Raw genomic sequence first — 22431 nt, 5'->3', positions numbered from 1 at the left:
TTCCCTGACTTTAACATGCATCAAATGAAGCTGAGGCAGTGGAAGCGGAGGAGTCGGGAGTCCAGGACTGGTCTGGTCAGGAATCTAAACGGTCATGACATGCAGCCTGTTGGCTGCTGTATAATAATCAACCCCATAACTCATGGGGCAAGCTTTTCCTCTCTCTTTCTTTCTCAGATGATGAGAAGAGACTAACGGTCTACATGTTGCTAATTCACTGTGGACTGTGGAGTATAGCAGTGATAAGCAGTCCTGCTCTCTGATGGCTCATCTGCTCTCACATTGATTTGCTGAGCTAATCGTTTTTCCTCTCTGATACATAACATTGAATTATTTATGCTAAGTAGACCCTTCTGTTCCAGGGCCTCTTAGCTTGGAGATCTCCATTATGACGGCATTATCTGACTGCCCATCCTGCCCTACTCCATCTTCTACTTAACAGCTCTGCTGCTGTGTCACAACAACACCAATCAGACAGATCGGGGCAGATGTGAGCGATGGACCAGTGCTCTGCAGCTTACACACAACATTTCCCTCTGAAGCTGCAACACCACTATTTGCCACATTGCTCAAATGTCTGGAAACTATAGAACAGTGAACACAAGATAGTTTCCTGTCTGCTGAATCTTTGGCACTGCTTTTGGTACTGTGTGTGAGGTCTCATAAGAGCTTACTTCCTTGCCTTCCAGTGACAAAGGCTATAAATTGTCAGTATTTCTTGCACCAATGCCACCTAGACGAATTCCTGTACTTTTCTTGATGACATTATGCATCCTGATTCTGATTAATATCTTCCTATGTCGCACAAATAGGCCAAGTATTCTATATTCCAAACTTTTTTTTTTTTTTGACAAAAGCAATTTTTGATTTCATTGCAGAATCCCTATTAGTTTCACTTCAGTGTAGTTAATATTAGTATTTGATTATGCTTTGATAGCAAAAGTGGTTTACAAGCTCCACACTGAAAGTCTCTTAAGTCAGCACTCTGTTCCTGCCTCCTCTCGCCTCTCAATTGTGCTCTTTGACGTGTTTTCTCATCTCCTAAACACTGTCAGACGCCCCAGCCTTAATTACTCTCCTTGACTGACATGATAATGTAAAACAGCGCTTAGGTGAAACCAAAGCAAGAATTGGTCATGCATGGTCAGGCCTCCCGCCAGGCACACCTTAATCAAATGTGACGTGTGTCTGAATGCGGGCCAAAATCATTTTCAGACCCAAATAACAAAGTGCTGCCTGCGTTTCAATGACGAGCTACACGGTCGGGGTCAGCGCTCTGACGAGAGATTGATATTTCATCATCAGCACCTCAATCTGGAGATTGTTTGTGCATTTCTCATCTTCAACAGCTTTCGGGGCCGTGACAGGCCTCTATTTGCATTTGTTTAGCAGTGACCTCATCCCCAGCTTCTTGCCACAGCCAGACTGTTTCTCGCTTTTCGCTGCGCTGACCACTGTGAGCTCGCACTGACAGTCCTCCACTTCCCCACACCTCATACACAAACATAAGTATGCATAATTCAACAGAAAGTAGAAACAGCTGATGTGGATAGATGAAGTAGAAGCACTGTAAATGTGGTGTGTGTGCTTGCATATCTGTGTGCGGACACGTGTACACCGGGCATGTGTCCATGCGTGACCATGCACAGCGCGCTCATGGATGTATTCAGATTTGCTAAATTGTGTGGGTGTGCACAAGGGAGCGCAAGGGATCTCTGAGAATATATATTGCAAATGCAAATCAGGGAATGTCTATTAGAAGCCTTCTTGCTTGCTGTATCATCTTCCCCAAACACTGTGCAATTAAATCGCAACTGTAATGAGAAAATGCCAACAGGATTCTACCTGTGTCAATCAATTTTTTATGGATTACGAGCCAATCATGATGCTCCAATTCGCCATCAGCACAATTTGCCCTCTAAAGGTTGTATTACCAGCAGCCACTCACTTGAGTGTTATGTAATTGGAAAAGCACATTGGACAGTGTATTCCCGTTCAGTTGGTGCTCACAGCAGGGATGATATCATTACAAAGTGCTTCTCTCATCAAATCCTCTCCTCCATCCGCTTTCAGCTGCGCCCAACTCATCATGAGTTCAGCCATGACGAGTGTCAGGTGTCTGTGCGTGTGTGGTAAGTGTGCACAAGATGATTACTGCTTAACTCTGGGTTGAATGACCCTCTGACACAGGCACATGTGAGGAAGACAGAGAGATGCTGAGCAGGTGAACATGAAAGCATGAGTGGCAGTGTGTGAGCGTGTGCCTGCTTTTGTACTTCTTGTGTGAGCGTATGCAAGTGATTGTAGATGTCATGGACGTTGAAAGATAAAGAGAAGAGGGAGCTACGGGGCAAGTGAGCTGCATCGGGGAGGACCTGTAGTAAGCATGTGTGTGCAGCTCTGCGCCCACGTGCAAGTCACACACATTCCTCAAAAACAACGGCAGAAATTCCACTGGGGTACGGGTAGGTGGGAGTGTCCCATGTGCTTATTAACGGCTCTGTGATTCCCTTGTCATAATACAGGAAACCACAGAAAAAGCCTCAAGTCAACAGATAAGGGGCACCACCAGAGACAGAAAGAGAGGGTCGGGGAGGTCAGGGGCCCAGGGACAGACCGGGAGATAGAGAGAATAGGAGGCAGGCAGATAAAGAGGGGAGAGATGTGCTTACCAAAGACAATGTTGCTGTGAACTGCAGCTGCGAACAGTACTGTCAATAAGCTGACACTCCATAATGCGGAGGGGGCTGATGGGAAGGCCATGGTCGGGCGCGCAGATCCGCCTGTCTCACTGAATCCTCAGGAGGGCAGAGGAGCTCTGGAGTGTCACCTGCAGGGAGAGCAGCAGAGAGATAAAGAAAACAAGCAGGGCATGCCGACTGGCCACTAATTGTGTCCCCTGCCATTGGTTGGGCTGCTGCTGAATAAACGCTTGGCCCACCCGTTACTCACGCGTTGCTCCATGGGTATTCATCGATCTGCTTGTGTCATACCATACTGAGAAATTGAGGGAGGCGGGGGCGAAGAGAGGGGAGGTGATAGAGCCAAAGAATATGGTGATGGCGGTGGCGTAAAGGTGGTAATGAGGGAAGAGGAGGAGAGGGAGAGGAGGGGGTGTTCACGTAACTGTGAATTTATTCATCTACTTTAACAAGCTGTGGAGTGAAGGAAAAGGAGTGTTTTGGAATACCGAGCTCCAACTAACTCGCGCTAATTAGAAATAACGCAAAGGAACGTTCCCCCAGTTGGTCATGGAGGCAAAAAAAAAAAAAAACCAGAGAAGAAGAAAGGCAACAGAACAACAGCAGCGGAGAGATGCACCTGTCGCCCGCTGAGAATACACGGTGCGTTGTGCACAGGACTGGAGACGGACAGACGTGCATAAAAGCCGCTCGGGCTCTCGTTCTCTCACTCTGTCTCCCCCTCTTTCTCTCTCTCACACTCACTCCCTCTCTCTCTCTTTCTCTTTCTCTTTCTCTAACGCTCATTCCTTAAAATAGCAGTATCCTGCGCCGAGGTGAGCCCCCGGTCCATCTGCGAAACGCTCCCTTATTGTCGCCCCTGAGAGAGAGAGAGAGAGAGAGAGAGAGAGAGAAAGGGAGCCGCGGATGGAGCGTTGCCTGCGGGACGGGCGGGCGGTTAGGGCGGGGACAGAGGGTGGGGGTAAGGGGGGGTGGGGGCATTGGATGGGAAGGGATGTGGGTTGCGGGGTGGGGGGTGGAGGGGCCGTGTTTATTGTTGCTCCAGCCCTTCCTGTGGAGTGATGGCGAGAAACGAAAACAAAACTAGAACAAGTGCATCCATGGGAAATAATCCGGGCACTCTGGGCGTGATTTAACACAAAGTTCTTGCGATGCACTCTAACGTGGACGGTAATGATAGTGATGATGATAATAACAATAATAACAGCTCGCGGTGGCAACCTGCATCGCTGCGACGGAGCGCGGGAGCACCGGAGCAGTGCCTCTCAGTTCGGAGCGCGTTTTCTGACACCTTCTCCCCGCACTTGCAGAAATAACAGATACTGATGGGATGAGATTTAGAGACTCCCATAAAGGCTTGGGGAGAGGTGGCTGCTGCACACCGCGCGCACTTGTGATGCTTTTTTTTTTTTTTTTTTTTTTTGCAGAGCGATAGAGACAACTGGAGAGCTGGGAGCAAAGAGGAAAGGGAGATGAGTCGAGTAAAGCGCAGGCAGCCCGACAACAAAACGCATATTCAGAGTAGGCTAAATTATAAAACACGCAGGGATTATACAGCTCTTTCCCTGGGCTGGCATAACGGATTACACACACACACACACGCATGCACGCACACACACACACACCCAGCCACCTACCCAGAGTGCGCACACAGACACATTCCTGAAGACGGAAAAGCGTCAGCACTGACAGGTGTCTCCTGTCCGCCCTACAGGCTACACAGCCAAACCCTGGACAATAACACAAACTGCGAACCAATGCACGGTAATAACCACACACACACACACACACCGTTATATTCCGCCTCCGGAGTCGGGTTTTGCTGGCGCTGGTCTCCAGTAAGGTCCCCAGTAAGGTCCCTCCTCTAATGCGCAGCAGTCGCTTGTCCGGAGCCTCCTCTCAATCTGCTTTTATCGACTTTTTTTATCTCCTCGTTCCTTCTCCTGACTCCTTGTTTTTCTTGCTTTTTCCTCGGCTCTCTCTCTCTCTCTCTCCCTCTCTCACTCTGTGTTTGTATCTCTATCTCTCTCTCGCTCGCTCGGCTCCCTCTCCACGGCTACCGTTCACTGCAGCAAAAACAGTCTGTCTGAAAGACGAGAGGGAGGGGAGGGGACAAGGCAGGGAGGGAGAGAGGGAGGGAGGGGGAGAGAGAGAGAGAGGGAGGGAGGGGATTTTAATACGATTTGGCCCGTACCACCGGGATAGCGGGGCCAGAGCAGGGGCCTGCTGGCTGAGAGCAACATGAAGGAGATGATGGAGCAGATAGAGAAGTGTGATCTCACCATACCAAAAAATCAACATAATGTTCATATAATACTCCATAGTGAGTCTACCCTGACCTTATCGGACGCTGTGGTGTTTTATTAGCTCCTGTGGTAGCACATTACTGTAGGATTTCCTGTGATAGCTCCTGCTCACCTTATCTAAAGGTTTGATATTGAGTAGGTCTTGTATCCTGCTGGATAAATTTGTTATCACAGGATTAGGCCTACATATCTCCCAAGATGAGGCAGCAGAGGTCATCCAGAGTTGATTGTCACGGTTCTCAGTGGCCTATAATGGTTCTTATCATCGATATTATGGAGCTATTACTCCTATCTTTCAGTTAGGCCCAGTGCTATTTCCCGTAGGCCTGATAATTTGCAATATGATAATGACATTAGGCTGCTGAGGCCTTGGCCTTGTGGAGTTGTGCGACTTTGTTCTGTGTCAGTGTATCATATCCCTGCAACACCGCCCGCCTGTGCCTTTAACACTGACTTTATTGTAACTTTATCTGTCATCACCTCAAAATTTGCATAAAGCCTCCATAATGTCCATACTCTTAACGTTTATATCCCAGGAATGGCCAGTTTGCAAATACTTTATCATAGAGTCAAACAGTTTTGACGTTTCATGCATCAGGCCCGTTTGGGAATCTGGATCCAGGGGAGGGAGGAGGGAGGTTCAACTTGCCAGAGAGGATTAAGGATTAGTTTTACTGGCGGATTAGGTCTGTGTGTGGGGAGGCATGATGGGGTTAAACATGGATGGCGGCAGCCGCACGACCCAATCAGTGTGGTGGTGGTGGCGACAAACCGAAACCAGGGGAGGTGGGTTTGAAGAAAATACAAAATAATAAAAGCCATGGGGGAGCCGGGAGGGGTTAGAGGAGTCGAGGCATATGAGAGATCTTCAAGCGAGCAGCTGCTTTCCACACTGAAAAAAATAAATAAAAAGTGCTGCTCTGGGCCTCCATGACTGGGGTAATGTAGGTTTTTCTAAAGCAGAAACTAAAGTCCACCTTCAGGGGTCCTTGAAAGGATTCCAGAAAGGTCCCTGCTCTGATTTAACTAAATTAAAAATACACAATGACTACTGCAATCCTTATTCTCCTCTCGCACCCGCCACATTGTAGTTAGAGTCTATAATTCAATGTAAAATCTGCACACAAAAATCTTGAGACGACACCATTTTCTGGCACTGTGAGTCATTTATGTTCAAAGTAAACCAGAGTCTTTATCTCTCCCTCTGTCCCTAAACCAAATGGGAGAATAGAAACGCAGCATCTGGCATCATTAAACACTTGTTATGAGGACGGAAAAAGCTTTAAATGTTTTGTGGTTGGCGCTGCTTTAGAAAAAAGCTTTTGCTCCGGTTTAAATGAGTGGACAGCCCCAGGTGCTGAAACCGTGCGCGAGCGAGCGAGAGAGAGAGAGACCAAGCCAGGGAGCGAGCGAGCGCGCGCGCGCGTGTCCACTGACTTTCACACGGCGAGGCTGCACGGTGCTGTGCTGTCCTGCGGTGCCTACGTGATGACCGTGTAAAGACCAGAGTCTGAGCGCGCAGCCTGGACAGCACAAGGCTGGTAACGAGGCTGCTACACCGGAGCTGTGGTGTCAGGCTTTTGCCTGTTTGAAATCTGCATATTAGAGCGCTGACCTTTGCGCAATAAAAAGGCTCGTCCATGTGAAATTTCTATGACAGCTGAGTCCAGATACAGTGCGTATTGGGCCCCTGCTGACCTAACACATAAGTGGTAGTCTCTATATCTATCCATTATTTATCTGTCAGTCCATCCATCCATCCTTCCATTATATCTGGAGACAGAACAGCCTTGTGAGATGCATCCTGCAAAAGATACAAAACAACATCTCTGGTTATTTCTCCATCACTCTATATCCTCTCATCCAAAAAGCCACATCCCTTTCAATCACATCTCTGCCGGGACTCGAACCCGGAGCCTCTGGATTAGAAGTCCAGCGCGCTATTCCATTGCGCCACAGAGACTGAGGCACATTTTTTTCGATCAAAAGCGGGTTTATACTCCCCCCTCCCAGCCCTGTGCAGCATCCTCACCATCCCTCAGCATCAGGACCGCAGCCCCGTGGATGGCAATTTGCCGCCCGGTAGGGGGTGCTGCCGCCGCGTAATCACTAGTCTCTTTGTGCCTCACTGAGACGCCCTCATTGCTTTCACGCAGGTTATCTCGTAAAAACATCATCATTGTGATATTATCACAGCAAAACCAGAAGATGGAACATCTTACATTATAAATGCGCCAATAGCTATGAGGCAAAGTGCTCATTCCTCGCAGGGAATAGCTCCAATGAACAGCCCATGTTTTTATTACTTCAGTTTCTGTTTTTCTGTTTTTACTAGAAAATATCTCTACTGATTTGGTGCGAACAGACTATAAGCAAATCCAGTCTTATACCCTGCAGAGTTTGAGCAATTTTCTTGTCAATCACAATAGAAAATTGCATGCCAATGGATTTCTAGCTCAGGTGGAAATGTGCCTGTAGCATGGATTAGTCTCAATGCAGGGAATAATCTACATGCCAAATTCACTGCAAAAGTCACATACAGAGAGCAGTTTTTGCAAATGCTGGATTTACAATGACAAATATTTTGAGCTGGCAACTGTTAAATATAGAGATGTTTGTCCAGTAATGGAGCTGATGTGGCTCTGAGGGGACTATAACACAATCAAAAGCATTACATTACCTCTTGTGCTTTATAAAAACTGACAGTTGCTGTTACTGTGACCTTTATGAGCAATGTGTTTGATCATATGTGTGGCTCAAAAATAAATTTCCTCAATAGCAAACTGAAAACAAATGCAAGCTGACAAGCATTTTCCTTTCAAGCTACCACTGGCAAATTGATAAACCAATTTCGCTGGAGCTAACCAGACTAAGCTGTCGTGTTGTTTCTCTCTGTGCAAGTTCAGTTGATCTAAACAGACACCTTTTCAAACCAGCTGGTACAAAACAGTACAGGTGCAGCCTTGCCTCCCCCCTCAGAACAGTTACTGTTGTTTTTTTTTTTTCCCAGTGTGTAGTTGTTACTGTACCCTACATAAATGGAGTTGGATCTGACATCACATCACGGCATGCTTTTATTCACACTGCAGGACAAAAGCTGTTCAGGTGCAGTGTGTAGCTCCTGTGCGTCTCAGTGGGAGGTAAGGCCTGAGGCGGGCTGCCGGTGAGGAGCCTGTTCACATACACACAGCTTCCACCACTGGGCTGCCTCTCCCGCACACCAGCCCCGCGCTTTTCCTGACGTTAAAAATGCATCTGAGCAGCTGCGGCCTGGAGAAGGTAAAATATGAATGACAGCCTACAGTAAACAGCCGCTCTGCTGACACAAACACACATTCCTGCACATGGAGACAACAGATAGACACGCTGCTTGGGCTGGCGGTGACTGAGCTCCTACAGCAAAGTAAAGTGATTAATGAATTTGACGTCACAGCACTATTAGACAAATTACATAAGGATGTAACATGTAGGACATGTCTAATTTTGGCCACTGGTGGTTGTTCACACCGGAACAAGTGTGAAATAAACTAGGTCACATTTGCATGCACTTTGCACTCTTGCTGCATTTGATGACCCCAAAGCTTCCCAGAGTATAATTAATTCCAAGGGACAAAACATCACAACACCTTTACTGCGTAGGGCATAATATCATTTTTTATTTAATACTTTGATGAAACAGGACCCACAGTAGGCCAGAACAGAACATATACACAAACCCCCCACAGTGCATCCAATCCACATTCCCTTCAACTCCCTCCTCTCCTGTCCTCTCTGCTCATCTCTTCTCCTGTGCTCAGAGCATAGCCAAGGCTATGGAGGTGATGATGGACAGACCAATCACTGTGTAGCCGGTGCGGTAGACCTCTGGGATTTTGAAGCCCTTGCCAATGTCCCACCACTGATTTAAATAATAATAAACAAACAAAAAGGAGAGAAGAGGGAAGACAATTTAGCATAAGCGACACTATCAGTTTAGAAATGCCAGCAAATGTAATCCATTTTCTATTAAAACAGTAAATTAAATAAACATGACAAAAATGAAAAATGTAACAAATTGCATAGAGATCCGTCTCCTTTCAACAGCTTAAGTCGACACCAAACAACAAATATGGTAATTACCAAAGAATCTACATTACACTTTAAAGTGGGATAAAAAAGACAAACATTTGCTAGGTCTATTAATCAAATGATTAAGTCTTACCAAGTGGCGGATGCCGTTATAGGTGTGGTAAGATACAGGGAAGGCGAGGCCGAACTTGGCCAGCCCAATGAGATAGGGGCCGATGGTCAGCGAGTGGATCAAGTCCAAGTAGTATGGGTAATTTCCCGGTAATACCAGCGCTGCCACCGCAAAGGCTGAGATAGCTGGACACAGACAAAAGCAATAAGAGATACTCGACAAGGTTTGTGTATGTGTGTGTGTGTGTGTGTGTGAGAGAGAGAGAGATGGAATGTGTTTAAGAAAGATTTGATATGCATGCATTTCAACGAGAAATGAACATATCAAGTACTAGTACAATCAGTCTGAACTCATGAGTCATGCGAGTATTGCCTGTTAGCAGGTTTCTTCCCTGCTGACCACCACTCTTTCTTACAGAGAAACAAAAGGCTTTTTGTTCAACAGGCAGGCATCTAAGTCTCTGTGCTGCCTCAATGAGTAAAAAGCCTAATTATAGTAGTGACAATTCATCATTTCCATGTATAGAAGGTATGAAGTTATATTTATCTTTTGTGTCAATATGAACACAAAAGGTAAATATACACGTTGTTATTAAGCCCATGTGATATTTTCATACAAAGCCGACACTCAGTGAATGAGTGTTAATGTCTCAGTATACAAGTCAGACTGGTAGTTGAGGACACTGACCCTTACTGAACCCATTAACACATAAAACTGAAGCCAGCTTTTACAGCGTGGTGCATCAAGGACAACAGTACTGATGTCCAAAGTCACAGTAACACAGACTCGACTTTTATCCAGGCAAATGACTAAAAGCTGTGCTACACTTAACTTTCTCATGCAAAGGGCTGAATTGTATTGACCAACTTCTGTTTTATAATGCCAGTAAATGCTCTTAGCAGCAATCAATAGTGATGGACTAAAATGCCCTGAAGAGATTTTCAGGGTCAATCAAAAGCTGACAGCAGCAGTAGAATGGCTTCATTCAATATTAAAATAATAATGAAACAAACAAGAAAAGGTTCGCATGTTATCATTTTTTTATGTATCTAGTACATTTTGACTAGTTTAAGGATGAAACTAACTACAGAAGGAAACAGTAGAATATCTACTAGTGCATCTATAACTTGAGTCATAGATGACAAACAAAAAACAGACGTGTTACCTCCACTTAGCCCCACGCCAGTCCCTCTGTGTGTGATGGACATCATCATGGGGACAGACCATCTGGAACACACAGAGAATGCAATACAGTTATTATAATACATACATATGAGGCTGAAACACATTGCAAACTGCAGGTCGAAGCACTCCACTATCACTGATTTTTAAGAGCTGTTTTATGACAGGCCCGACTGTGTCTGACAAGTTGCATCACTCCAATCTACTACAGAAAAAAACAATACTTCTGTATTTCAGCCTCAAGCAGCAACACAAATTCAAAGTGACTGAGACTCACAAGGCCAAGCTGTGAGTCATGCATGGGAGGTATTTCTTAAGTTTCGAATACAAGCAAATGACAGCTGACACTTCAGATTTCAACCTCCCTGGGGGGGGCACCCCCATATCTGAATGGTTGGGACTTAGTGCCCTCAGCAGCTGGTCCCCGGATTGACTCCTGGTCTGGCCGGACCTTTACTGCATGTCATTCCCCTACTCTTGCTCCCTGTTTCCTGTCTCTCTCCACATAAATAAAGGTGAAAAAGCCCCAAAAAATAATCTTAAAAAAAAGATTTCATCTTCTGTTGGAATCTAAGATAATGCTCTTATACAGAATAACTTAAAACAGGTGGTAGAGTATAAATCACTAGATCACCAACAGCCAAAGACAAAGTGCAGGGACTCGGATTAGCTGTAAAAATGATCCCAGATGACAGAGAAATAATAAATGAAAAAATTAGCAAGGAAGGAAACATGGAGAGAAATTGAAAGGTAGACATACTGAGTAAAAAGGTTTTCTTTACTCCAGGTTTTAGGACCCTAATAACTGCCCGACAGTGCATCAAGATACTTATTGCGCTACATGTACCCAACGGCATGAAAATCTCTGGTAGTGGTGGCTTCTCCTGCTGTTTTATAAGCATTAAAAGAACGAAAAGAATGCATGATCTGCAAATTGATTTTAACAGTGATCTCATTTTCAGCTTGGATAATGTGCTGCAGAAGACTTTAAGTGTCTTGGAAAATATTAAGCTGAAATTATAAAACATAAATGAAGGATATGGTTTCACTTGAATTACTGATTCATCTCTATCTTTAACTTGACACTGTTCAATCTGCACTGTGTGTGGGATACAGCACATACTTGTAGATGGTGAGATGGGGAGACATGGGACGATTTAATCTGGCATTTTTGGCCCAAAACTTGTTCATCTCCTCCTTAGCTGTGGTTCCCATTGGAGCAGCACTGTAGTGGAGAGAGTCACAGAGTTGGCATTTGTGTATCTGCATCGTTACTATGAATAACAGTAGCATATATATATGTGAAAACAGTGTTCTTGCTCTTGTCGTCTCTCTCACTCTCTCTTTCTCTTTCTCCATCTCTCTCACACACACAACTCACTGTCTGTAGAAGACACTGTACTGTGGTCTGGAGAGACAGACGCCCTGACGGGCCAATGTCCTGAAGACAAAAGACAAGAAAGAAGTGTTAAAGATGAGATTTGATATCAGGGTTTCTATGTCTGTTGTCAAATATTGGTTAAGAAAACCATAAAACCATACAAACACAAAATATCTTATACACATGGTTTACTTAGATAGATTTTTAACAATAGGACTGTTCCAAAAACCGTAGAAGGAAAAAAATACATACATAAAAAAATGAATAACACTAGAGTAAGAAATAAAAACAAGAAGTGAGAACTTAACACGTCAAGTAAATATCTTATTTCTGGCAGCCATGAAACCATTTCAATACTTACATCTATTAATCAATTCATAATGACTTTAATACTGTGATTAATTACACATTACATACACACACGCCTACATTAACACCACAGAGAGCAATTGCTGAGACATATTTCTAGCAACATGACTTCTTAAACACCACTTCGACTTACTACTCTTACACTTCCTAACCAGATATACAGTACTGTGCAAACGTTTTAGGCACTTGTTTAGATTTTTACCCGTCACACATCAGACAAACAGCCAACATAAAGAACTATTTTCAGCAACCAGAAGAAGATTAAGGAGTCCAGTAACAGATGCTCTGGTCCCCACAGAGCCCTGGTCTCAACATCATGGAGTCAGTCTGGGATTACATCAAGAGACAGAAGACACTGAGACAGACTAAATCCACAGAAGACCTGTGGCAAATTTTTCAAGGTGAAGGGGACAAACTACCTGTCGAAGACCTTGACAAATAGTACTAGGAGAGCTGATGCTATTTTCAAGGAAAAGTCAAATATTGTGTGGTTTATGTTTTTCTGTGCTTACTGTGCATTGCTGTTGGCAAGTCAAAACTGTTCATGACATTAGTTTTTAAAGCATCCTCAACTAACTGTTGTACAGTACTGAATATATCTATATTGAAAAAAGTCTTCAGTGAATTAATTACAAAAGCACAAAATCCATGACTACAACAGTGCTGACTCTAGTTCTAAGCAATGCAGGCAAACTCAAGTCAATCTGATCAAGAAGATGATAACAGAAAAGGAAGGTGAATATCTATCATGCCGAAGGAGAAATAAATACACATTAACTGCGACAGTACTAAATATTAATTTGATAAGCTTAAGGGAAGCTGTGCTTATCTTTAACAACCGCCTTAGGTCAACGAAGTGGACAAAGTTCAACAATGGTTTGACTTTCCACATGTCTAATACTCTGCTGGTAACAGGCACGACACTGTAGCAACACGAGCTATAAGCTAACTCCTAGCTAAACCAGTCTAAACGCTGCAATTGAGAAGCCTGACAAAAACGCCTCTATGAGGAGTAAAGGCGTTAAACAGAGCCGTTTAAGTTCGTTATTAATAATAATCAGAGCCAAAGTCCACTCTCGGCTAGCTTTCAAACATACCGACAACAGTTAGCCCGCTAGCTAATGTCAGCTAGCGTTACGTCTCTCCATATTTACGATACATAAGTGCAATAAAACAAAGCAAAAAGTCACACTCAGACGCACTGTCCTCAGCGGTTAGTGTGATTGACTGACATGATACACCCGAAATATGGTAGAAAGACTTTCCCTGAACCCAAACGTAATGTAACACAGATGTACTGACCTTAGTATCAGCGCCATGTTTGACTGCCAGCGAACGGAAGTGACGATAACGGATGTTGTTGTTCCGCCCGGTTATCCAAACCCATGAGGGCACGAGAGGCTGTTTACAGAAGGTCAGAGTAGGACAGAGGGAGGTGAAGGCGTTGATTCAAGGCTGTGTTTTTCATTTGCATTTTCTCTCATTCACATTCAACAGCTTTTTGCTCTTTGTCGTTACCTTACTCCAACAAATATTATTTAAACAGAGGTGAGCCAGTACAGCTTTCTCTCCCCGTTACAACTGCAAAATATGGCAAACAAACAAACAAACAAACAAACAATATAAAGAATTAAAAATACATTTCTGCTTTAAAATTACTCTAATTATATTTTATTCATTGCATTAGCCAGGTCAACTAATCAATGCATTGGTTTATCAAAATAAAGAAATAAAAAACTCTAAGCGACTGTTTTGATCAGGCAGTGATATTTACATGATTTGCTCTCAGCTTGTTGGTCTTTCACAACATATTACACACCAAACATTTTCATACTGGTGAGTCTAAAGAAATGTGTCATGTCTGCTCTTACAATTGTAAAATAAATAAATAAATAAAGCTCACAAATAAATACATAATACAGTAAGTTTCAATAAAATCAATGTTTACAAATGTTTTTAAATTTAGAGCTTATGTGATTAGCCTAGTCAAATAATCAATTAGTTTTCAACAAATAATAAATGTATTGATTTATTAAGATTGTATTTATAAATGTATTGCTTTGTACATTAGATTGTAGATTAGATTCAGCGTCAGACACAAAGCCATTAAAATACAGTTAGCATCTAACCAGATGTGCAAAAGAATTGCAGATAAGTGCAAGTGTAATGCCATATCTTATAGTATGTACAGTTATTAGTTATTGACAGTGGAGAGTGGTTATATGTGCAATATAGATAACAGTAATTGACAGTAATGAACAATGTGAGAGGTTAGGACTGTGCACAAATGGGCAGTACAAATATAAAAGTACTGAGATAGTGCAGTAATTAGTGCAATAATGCTTAGCGCTGTGGTGTAGAGTTCAGCAGGGTCACAGCCTCAGGGAAGAAGCTCTTCTGAGCCTGCTGGTGCAGGAGCAGAGGCTCCTATAATATAACAGAAAATAACTAAATAGCAACATGAAATGAAATCTGAAAATCTGACTGCAAGGAAACAACATGGATATGACAAAATGAGAAAAACTGCAAATTGGAAAGAGATGGCTCCCCAAATCTAAACTTTTGTAACTGCGCCACCAAACCTAGAGACAACAGAAAACTCACAAGAAAACTTTAAATCAATGGGGGGAAAAGTCAACCCAACTCAAAGACAGGTTTGCATGTTTAGTTTCCTGTAAAACCCCACACAGTAATAAAATGGTCAATGTGTAATTAAGAGAAAATATTAAGAAAAATACAGAGTAACAGCAGCAGCACCCATGTCCATGTTCAGGTGTAATTAAATGCACAGAATTAGGTATAGGTATGTTTAAGTATTGAAAGACAAGACAGCCACATACACACAAACACAGAATGAGAAATCTACATACACACTAATATAGACAACACAATGGTAGAAAGGTTAATGATGCCCAGAAGCAGCCCTATACTCAGTTCCCAAAGGCCTATTCCTATACTGAAGTTGTATAAAATTAAAAAAAACAAAGACACCATGTTGGAACCAAGTAGTAGACTTAGGTTGGGTACATGACAGTTGAAACATTTCTAATTCATTTTTAGAACACTTTTGACATTGCCTTTGACTTCCGCAAAGAGCTGATTCCAGAGTTGTTAAACTCAGGAGGGAAATACTTTGCTGCCTGTCGGTTCTTTTTCTCTGACATTTTCTGACAGCGAGATAACGAGTGTCCAGTGAATAGAAGACAAGAGAATGTACATAATGGATGATGAGGTCAGAAATATATGAGCATTAGCAGAATCTGTAAAATGCTGGATTTCTGAGGCTGATATACCAATATTGATATTGATATTGAGTTTTAAAAAGTTTTTATTTGCTCAACATTTCTCACATGGTTGCAAAAGAATTCTGGCCAAGATTAAGCAGGACATTTTACACTTGAAAAATAAACTTGTCAGTGTTCTCTGGTGAACAAACTATCTAATAGCAACATGGTTTTTAAATTACCTGTCATACCTTTGGCATTTTTGTATTATATTTTCTTGTAACTCACTGGCCAGCACGCTGATGATGATATAATTGACTCAGCCAATTAATCTGTCTTTTAGCATGGTGTGTAGCATTATGTAGCATCAACTGGTGGACTTAAGTATAAGGTCAAAGTAAGGGATGGTGTAGAAATGTCCATTTGTTTTACATAAGCTAATATGTGGCTTGGAAAACATACAGTTATTGGCAGTGGTGGAAAAAGTACTCAGATTCTTTAATTAAGTAAAAGTACCACTACAGCAATGTAAAAAATACTCCAGTGAGAGTCCTGCATGAAAAATACTACTTAAGTAAAAATGCATTAGCATCAAAATGTGGTTAAAGCATTAAAATAAAAGTGGTGGTTTGGTCCATCTGACTGATCTGTTATTATATAAGATATAATTAGATGATTAATACTGAATCATCAGTGTGTCAGCAGCATGTTACTGTTGTAGCTGCTGCAGGTGGAGCTGGTTTGAACTACTTTATACACAGTTTTATAAACAGGGTCAGCAGATAAACCTGAGGGGTTCTGAGATGATTCATGGGAGAGGAAAGAAGAAAAAAACAAAGTTCTGATTCACAAACCTGTTTTTAGTTTTTGGACTTTCTCCTCTAATCTTTGATATTTGGTGAGATACTGGATGTAACCTGACTACAGCCTGCTTTCTGTAAGACATCAGGAGCCGAAAAGTTTGGAACCCACTGGTTTAAGCTTTTGAAATACAATGTGTTGTATGTTAAAACATTATGTTATCAATTGTGTAAAATCTTAACCTTAAAAGTAACTACTAACTAAAGCTGTCAAAAGAATGTAGAAAGTACAATATCTCCCTCTGAAATGTAGTAAAGTAGCATAGAATGGAAATACTCAAGTAAAGTACAACTACCTAAAAATTGTACTTAAGTACTTTACTTGAGTAAATGTACTGACTTGCCTTCTGCCACTGGTTATTGGTACATATGGTGCACTTTATATTAAGACTAACAAGCTGCTCTGTATCCTCTAACAGTAACTCAAAAGCAATAATAGTGATAAGAAATGATACTGAACACAAAACTAATGGATCAGTGGAATCAGGGCTACTTTGGAATACATTTTATTTGGTACATTTCACATGATGAATGACATTTGGTATTCCTTTATAGCCAAACAGGCCACGATACATCACTTTGGTAACAGTTTATGTAAGGCACAAAGGTATACATTACCGTTGTTCTGCTGGAAATGTTTTCTGAGAAAACAAAAAAAGGAAAAACTCACAGCACAATCAAAAGCGTATTTTCAGCAGTATTTTTTATGATAATCAGATTTGTGAACTGATCCATGCAATATTACAACTGACAGACACACACAAACAGTTCTACCCACACAAACACACGCACGCATACACCCACACACACACTCATACACACACACACTCACAGACGCACAATTCAAACTGACATTTTCCGAATGTTAATAATACGTCTCCTGCTCCACCCAACCTGGAAGAGAGAGATAGAAACAGAATAAGAGAAAGAGAGAAAGTGTCAGAGACCAAAATGACAGGCGAGCAGTTTTCATCATATCCTTTTGTATCGCTCTATTTGTATTCATCCCGTTGCCTTTGTCTCTGTACATTTCCAAATGAATCCCCTTATAACTCTAATACTCTGATCAGTAGCCCGTGACACACAGATTAACAGAAATGATTAACTGTCACGATAAATTATATTTGTCTCCTCATGTCTCGCCCTTCATCAGCTGAGACGCCGCGGCAGTGAACAGATTTTGAGCTGCAGTAGTGTGTCCATATCATGTATATGATCTTTGGGGCATATCTCAAGTGCCTTCATCAGCCTGCTTCAATTTCCTTTCTCATCATTTGCTACTGATTCTGTTGGTGTTGGACAGGTGTAATCTATTTCCTGGAGCAAGTTTTACATATGTTTACTTGTTGACTGAGTCCAAAAAGATTTCTATCTACTTATTTCTCATTTCAAGTGCTGCACACTGGTAAAGATTTTGACCTTCAGGCCAAACGAGTATTCACTAAATGTTTTTGTATACATCTGCGATCATTATTTGTAACTGCTTCCATCAACAAAGTTTTGGGTGGCTTGTGTTTTCACCCCTGTCTGTTTATAAGCAAAATATTTTAAAAAGAAACAAAGGACTTTGGTTGAAATCTGGAGCAGATGCAGCCCTTGGCCCAAGAATCAGATCAAATTAGATTACGGTGGTGATGTGCCTGTGTGATTTTCACCACTGGATGTTTTCCTGTTTATTAGCTGTGTTTTTATGCTCCATTTATTAAACAGTATTCTCAAGCAAACTGCCAGACAGCAGTGCATTTACATGCTATTTTGTCAGAAATCAAACCTGGAAGACAAACAGTAATCAGTCAAGTGTTGCGGAGGCTGCAGCTTTGAAAGCTGGAGAATAGTTCAGCATTGAGTGGCTCGCCTTCTGCTGGGTGCCTGATAGATTTCAGCTGCATTGCTAAGAGTTAGGCCTCCTTTATGGTTAAATGTATGATTGATAATGACTTGTAGGTGAGTTCCAGGTTGGTAATTTATATAAAAATGCCAAAGACTACCTGAGAAACTGACAGGAACACTAAGGGAAGTGCAAAATTTGCATCATGGACTTTTTCCCAAATGGTAAAATGAAAGGGATTTCAATATGACAGCTGGCACCAATGTTGAAACCCCCGTTCTGAAATGTTACACCAAAATTAAAACTTACATCCCTTGTCGTCAATAATCATCCATAATTGCTACCAACATTGCTTTGTAAAATTGGTACCTGTACGTTCCTTTTTGATCTCAGTTCAAAGCTGTTTTTATAAAATGATACTGAAATCCTGCGTGTCACCACATCTGTCAAATGCTTGCTGGGATCCTTCAGTTAAGAAAAGCAGAGTCGAGCTGTGGTGACTTTGTCAATCAGTGTGTCCTTAACAGAGTGGACAGTCTACTGTTTTAGGATCTTTGTTTTGTTTAGAGGACAGTAAGTCTGAGAGGGGTGGGAGTGAAGGTCTAGGTGGAAAATGGCACATGTGGTTCTTTAGATAGGGATATCAACCACTATACCATCACTTTGAAATTTTATTTTTTCTTCTAGCAAATTAATAAGACAAATAAGGTTGAAACCTTTTAATCTTGCTTTCTCTTTAATAAGTGCTTACCTCCAGGGGACCTCCTCAGAATTAATTTACGGATCTCATCATAAACGAAGATGAGGAGACTGTATGGGAAGGCACAGAACCACCACAGGATCCTGAGAGGAAGAAAAAAAAAGAGTATAACAAGGGTGGGGAGTCGCAGGCAGAGTGCAAATTGTTAAATTCATTGCAGTCATTTTTGAATATTAAGGATAACAACGTGGTGTTTAAGGAGATCACAGACTTCATTTAAAGTCGAGAGTGACAGGCTAATGGCAGGCTGTTAGCTCTTTAAGAGGTTATTTTTCGGTTCGGTGGAGATATGCATGTGCAGAGCGTACCTTAGGGGGTACATGCGCAAAGCAATGTCCATCCCAGGGCAGTAAGAGAGGAAGGCAGCAAGAGCAGTCTCAACAAAGAGGCCAAAGATCAGGATCCTGTTCCTGTTGGACAGAAATTAAGAATAAATCAGAGACAGGTTGGAACAATTACAGTTCAGATGAAATGCCCTCTTATTTCCTGCCCTTGATTTCACATCCCTCTACCTTTCTTCTTCTCCACCCTGACCTTCCTTCCTCCCTCACTTACTTCATGCCCTGCTGGAAGAGGGAGTTCCTTCTGGTCTTGCAGATGATAAGATCGGCCCACTGAACGACCACGATGCTGACGAAGAAGGCGGTGTGGCAGGTGAACTCAACGATCTTCCTCTGCTCATACGTCTGCCAAATCGACACGGACACATTGTATTTATCCTCATACGAGTGTGGAAATTTTGTGTCGGTTTGTCTTTTGTCTCTTCTACTTACCCACTGCTGGCCGTAGCTGTCCTCCAGGTCGTTGACTCTGCGGTCGTCCCAGTTGATGCGAATGCCCACCAGAGATTTTGGGAGGAAGCCGTTCTCAGCCAAAATCACAAAATAGGTGAAAAAACCAGCCAGAGCCTGGATCATACCTGTTTTAAGAAATGTGCAGGAGCATTAATATGGGCTCAATGCCAAAACCTGTCTATTTATTATGAGGGTTATCTATACATAAATACGTAAATAATGTTTGTAGCAACAAAGGCCATGCTTTTACAGAATAAGTAGCAAAATAACAAGATATTATAGATAATGAGCTATCAGGCAGTCAGCAGCAGGAATAACACCACTGATCCAATATTTTTGTAGTACTTATGCACAGGAAGTGTACCAAAATATAACAAATAAATTGACTTGTATACCTACAAAGTCGGTCTATAGTAGCTCAGGATATTAAGCCTCACTGCACTTGGTTTTTGCTACTTAATGTATAAAAAAGGAAACAGCACAGGTGATTATATCTTCCTCCCTCTGCCCTCTACAACATTGTTATTTTGTAAGTAAATGGCTCCAGACAGCTGAAGACAGCAGCAATAAAGGCCGATAGTGAGTTTTAATTTCATGTTGGCAAATTCGTTTTGTCAGAGTGGGCGTAACATTTTCAGCATGATGGACATCTTGTTTTAGAGCCAAAGTCTTCACATACACCAAACCTCTGCGAGTACTGATCAAGGATTGAGACGATGCTTATTAATCATCTCGTTCATTATGTTGTGAAACTGAAACCCTACACCAGGTCAGTGTTTCTGTGTTTAATAACAGCGATGTCAGGGATGAGAAAATTGTCTGCTTCTGTTTTCTGGATTCTGGTGCTTTTGTTTTTCCTGTCTCTTGGTGATCTTACTCAACCATCACATGCAGTGTGTGTCACTCCATATCAGATCAGTTAGGTTTGCTGCAGAAGCTTCAGGACTTCAAGCTGTAATGTCAGAACAGTGGTTTGTAAATGTGATTTGATTTGACCTGCAAAAGTTTTCCCCCAGTAGCTCCCGTGTTTTGAACATGTTCAGCTTTAAATTGTATGTCATCCAATGAAGCCCTGTCATATTTTGACCTATTTAACAGCCTATGAAATTGGGCCAGCCTTTGATTCTCACTATTCCCAAAACATATAAAACCAGAGATAAAAAGCATGCTTTCAAGTGAAGCTCCAACCAGTGAAACATGACCAAGATTAAGTAGAAAATAGTTGCATTCTCCACTCTCAATTTGCTGTAAATGTCACGACAATTAGATGAAAATTGTGAGACTCTCTCCTGACTGCTGCTCACCTCCAGATCTATCTTCCTTCACTGTAGGTACCTAAACATTTACAGAGGCTGTAAGAAATGCCAGAATTTCTGATAAATGTCAATATTTAATGTTTTTATGCCGGTGATGTTTATTATCACCATAACTTTACTACATGAGGCCTGTCACAGTGATTCAGGTTTAAGAGCTGTGGCACAAAGAGGTTATGAGGACAAACCTATTTGACCGTAGGCCATGCTGATGAGACGCTCGTTGACCAGCTTGTCTGTTTTGGGGTTCCTAGGTTGGCGTTTCATGATGTCACTCTCCGCGGTCTCGTAAGCCAGTGAGATAGCTGGAACCTGGGAGAAATGGGCGGATAGAACAGAGGCGGCTCATTTCATGCACCCTGTACGATAAATGTGCAGGAATTTGTCTTTATGGCATCGGTACAAAGGCATGATGACAGTGCCAGACACAGGAGTAGACTAGACATGGCACTATTAATATAATTCAGCATTCAATCACCGTGTGGAAGGAGAAAAGACAGAAAAAGGGCAAAGAGAGGGAGAAAAGAAGTGGTGACAGTGATGGAGAGACAGCCAGGGAGAGGGGACAAGAGGAGAGAGGGAGTGATAGCGAATTTCAAGACGCTCATAAAATGAGTGGGAGGATAGAAAGGCCCCTGTAATAAAGATCTTATATTGGCTGGTTTTACCAGGTAAGCAACAGAGCAATATGTGTGACTTAGGGCAGGAAATCTCAGAGACTTAGGTGGGATTTGAGGTGAAGACTTGGCACTGTGTGAAACTGAACACATGCTCTGTGGTCTACAAATCCAGTTTGTTTTGGTGTTACACTCCCCTGACCCACAGAAGTTGAGAAAGACAAGAAGAGGGAGAAGGATATGACTGTGCCTGACATTGATTTTTTACACCTCTGAGAAGTGTGTATGTGTGTGTGAGAGGCTGTGTGCCATATCCAAATTTCAGTCTTGCAGCATTCTTAAGTGTGCCACATCTTGCTTTGATAAACATCCTTTGCAGCCATCCTTTTCCACATGGCAGTGCTTGCTAAAAATAATCATAGCAGCCTCCAAGTGCTGCTTGTCACTGCTAAATCTCAGCAGAGCCCTCAAGCCTGTAGCCTGGAGTTGAACTAAGCTGTTAACAAGCTGTTAACAACCTCACCAGCAGACATGGGAAATTTGTAGTTTTACTTGTTAACTGTACAATAAACATTTTTCAGGTTACTTTATTGAATATTTCAATATTTTCATTTTAGGGTCCTTACTCTTCAAAGCAGTCATCCAGCTGTTCTCTACACCAGTGGTTATTAAATACATGCAGACATGTTACTTTGAAGGAAAGGGTTTTTTATATGCAAAGCAGGTGCACAAATTAGATGCTTTTAAACTTCAATCATCACATCTTTAAAGAGAAAGCCAGCCAATAAAGAATACACCATCCCTGTGATCTCAGACAGTTAAGTAAACATTTGTCAACATGAACAAATCTGTCCTGCTGCTAGAAAACCAGAGAGGTTCATTTTTTTTGTGTCACCTGAGTGGAAAATAAGTGGA

General features: G+C 42.2%; 3 protein-coding genes and 1 non-coding gene across 6 annotated transcripts in view; all 4 read right to left on the bottom strand.

Moving 5' to 3' along the window:
- cadm3 (cell adhesion molecule 3) overlaps positions 1-4905 on the bottom strand; it is an 83375-nt gene extending 78470 nt beyond the window's left edge. Inside the window, exons 1-2 of one of the 3 annotated variants that reach the window (XM_018678164.2) lie at positions 4494-4905; positions 2673-2830 (exon numbers count right to left, since the gene is read on the bottom strand). In XM_018678164.2, coding sequence (XP_018533680.1) covers positions 2673-2763 — 91 coding nt within the window. In that variant the 5' untranslated portion in view covers positions 2764-2830; positions 4494-4905. The remainder of the gene's footprint in view (positions 1-2672; positions 2831-4493) is intronic. The other 2 variants (XM_018678162.2, XM_018678163.2) reach the window with 2 other exon arrangements.
- A 1992-nt stretch (positions 4906-6897) lies between these two features.
- trnar-ucu (transfer RNA arginine (anticodon UCU)) lies at positions 6898-6971 on the bottom strand. Its single transcript has one exon. It is a non-coding gene; the product is annotated as a tRNA-Arg (tRNA).
- A 1673-nt stretch (positions 6972-8644) lies between these two features.
- sdhc (succinate dehydrogenase complex, subunit C, integral membrane protein) lies at positions 8645-13523 on the bottom strand. Its single transcript, XM_018678165.2, has 6 exons — positions 13423-13523; positions 11752-11811; positions 11494-11595; positions 10354-10415; positions 9210-9373; positions 8645-8906 (listed from the first exon to the last, which is right to left on the bottom strand). Exons 1-6 carry the CDS (start codon positions 13437-13439, stop codon positions 8802-8804), a joined length of 510 nt encoding a protein of 169 aa, XP_018533681.1. The 5' UTR covers positions 13440-13523; the 3' UTR covers positions 8645-8801.
- A 3171-nt stretch (positions 13524-16694) lies between these two features.
- The window catches only part of atp1a2a (ATPase Na+/K+ transporting subunit alpha 2a), a 32914-nt gene continuing 27177 nt past the window's right edge, over positions 16695-22431 (bottom strand). The window contains exons 19-24 of the mRNA XM_018678167.2: positions 21088-21211; positions 19566-19711; positions 19348-19478; positions 19101-19202; positions 18784-18875; positions 16695-17098 (exon numbers count right to left, since the gene is read on the bottom strand). Coding sequence (XP_018533683.1) covers positions 17070-17098; positions 18784-18875; positions 19101-19202; positions 19348-19478; positions 19566-19711; positions 21088-21211 — 624 coding nt within the window. The 3' untranslated portion in view covers positions 16695-17069. The remainder of the gene's footprint in view (positions 17099-18783; positions 18876-19100; positions 19203-19347; positions 19479-19565; positions 19712-21087; positions 21212-22431) is intronic.

Source organism: Lates calcarifer, linkage group LG4 (assembly GCF_001640805.2).
Source record: "Lates calcarifer isolate ASB-BC8 linkage group LG4, TLL_Latcal_v3, whole genome shotgun sequence".
NCBI classification, from domain to species: Eukaryota; Metazoa; Chordata; class Actinopteri; family Centropomidae; genus Lates; species Lates calcarifer.
The sequence above is the reverse complement of the archived record's forward strand: the minus strand, read 5'-3'. Positions and strand labels throughout refer to the sequence as shown.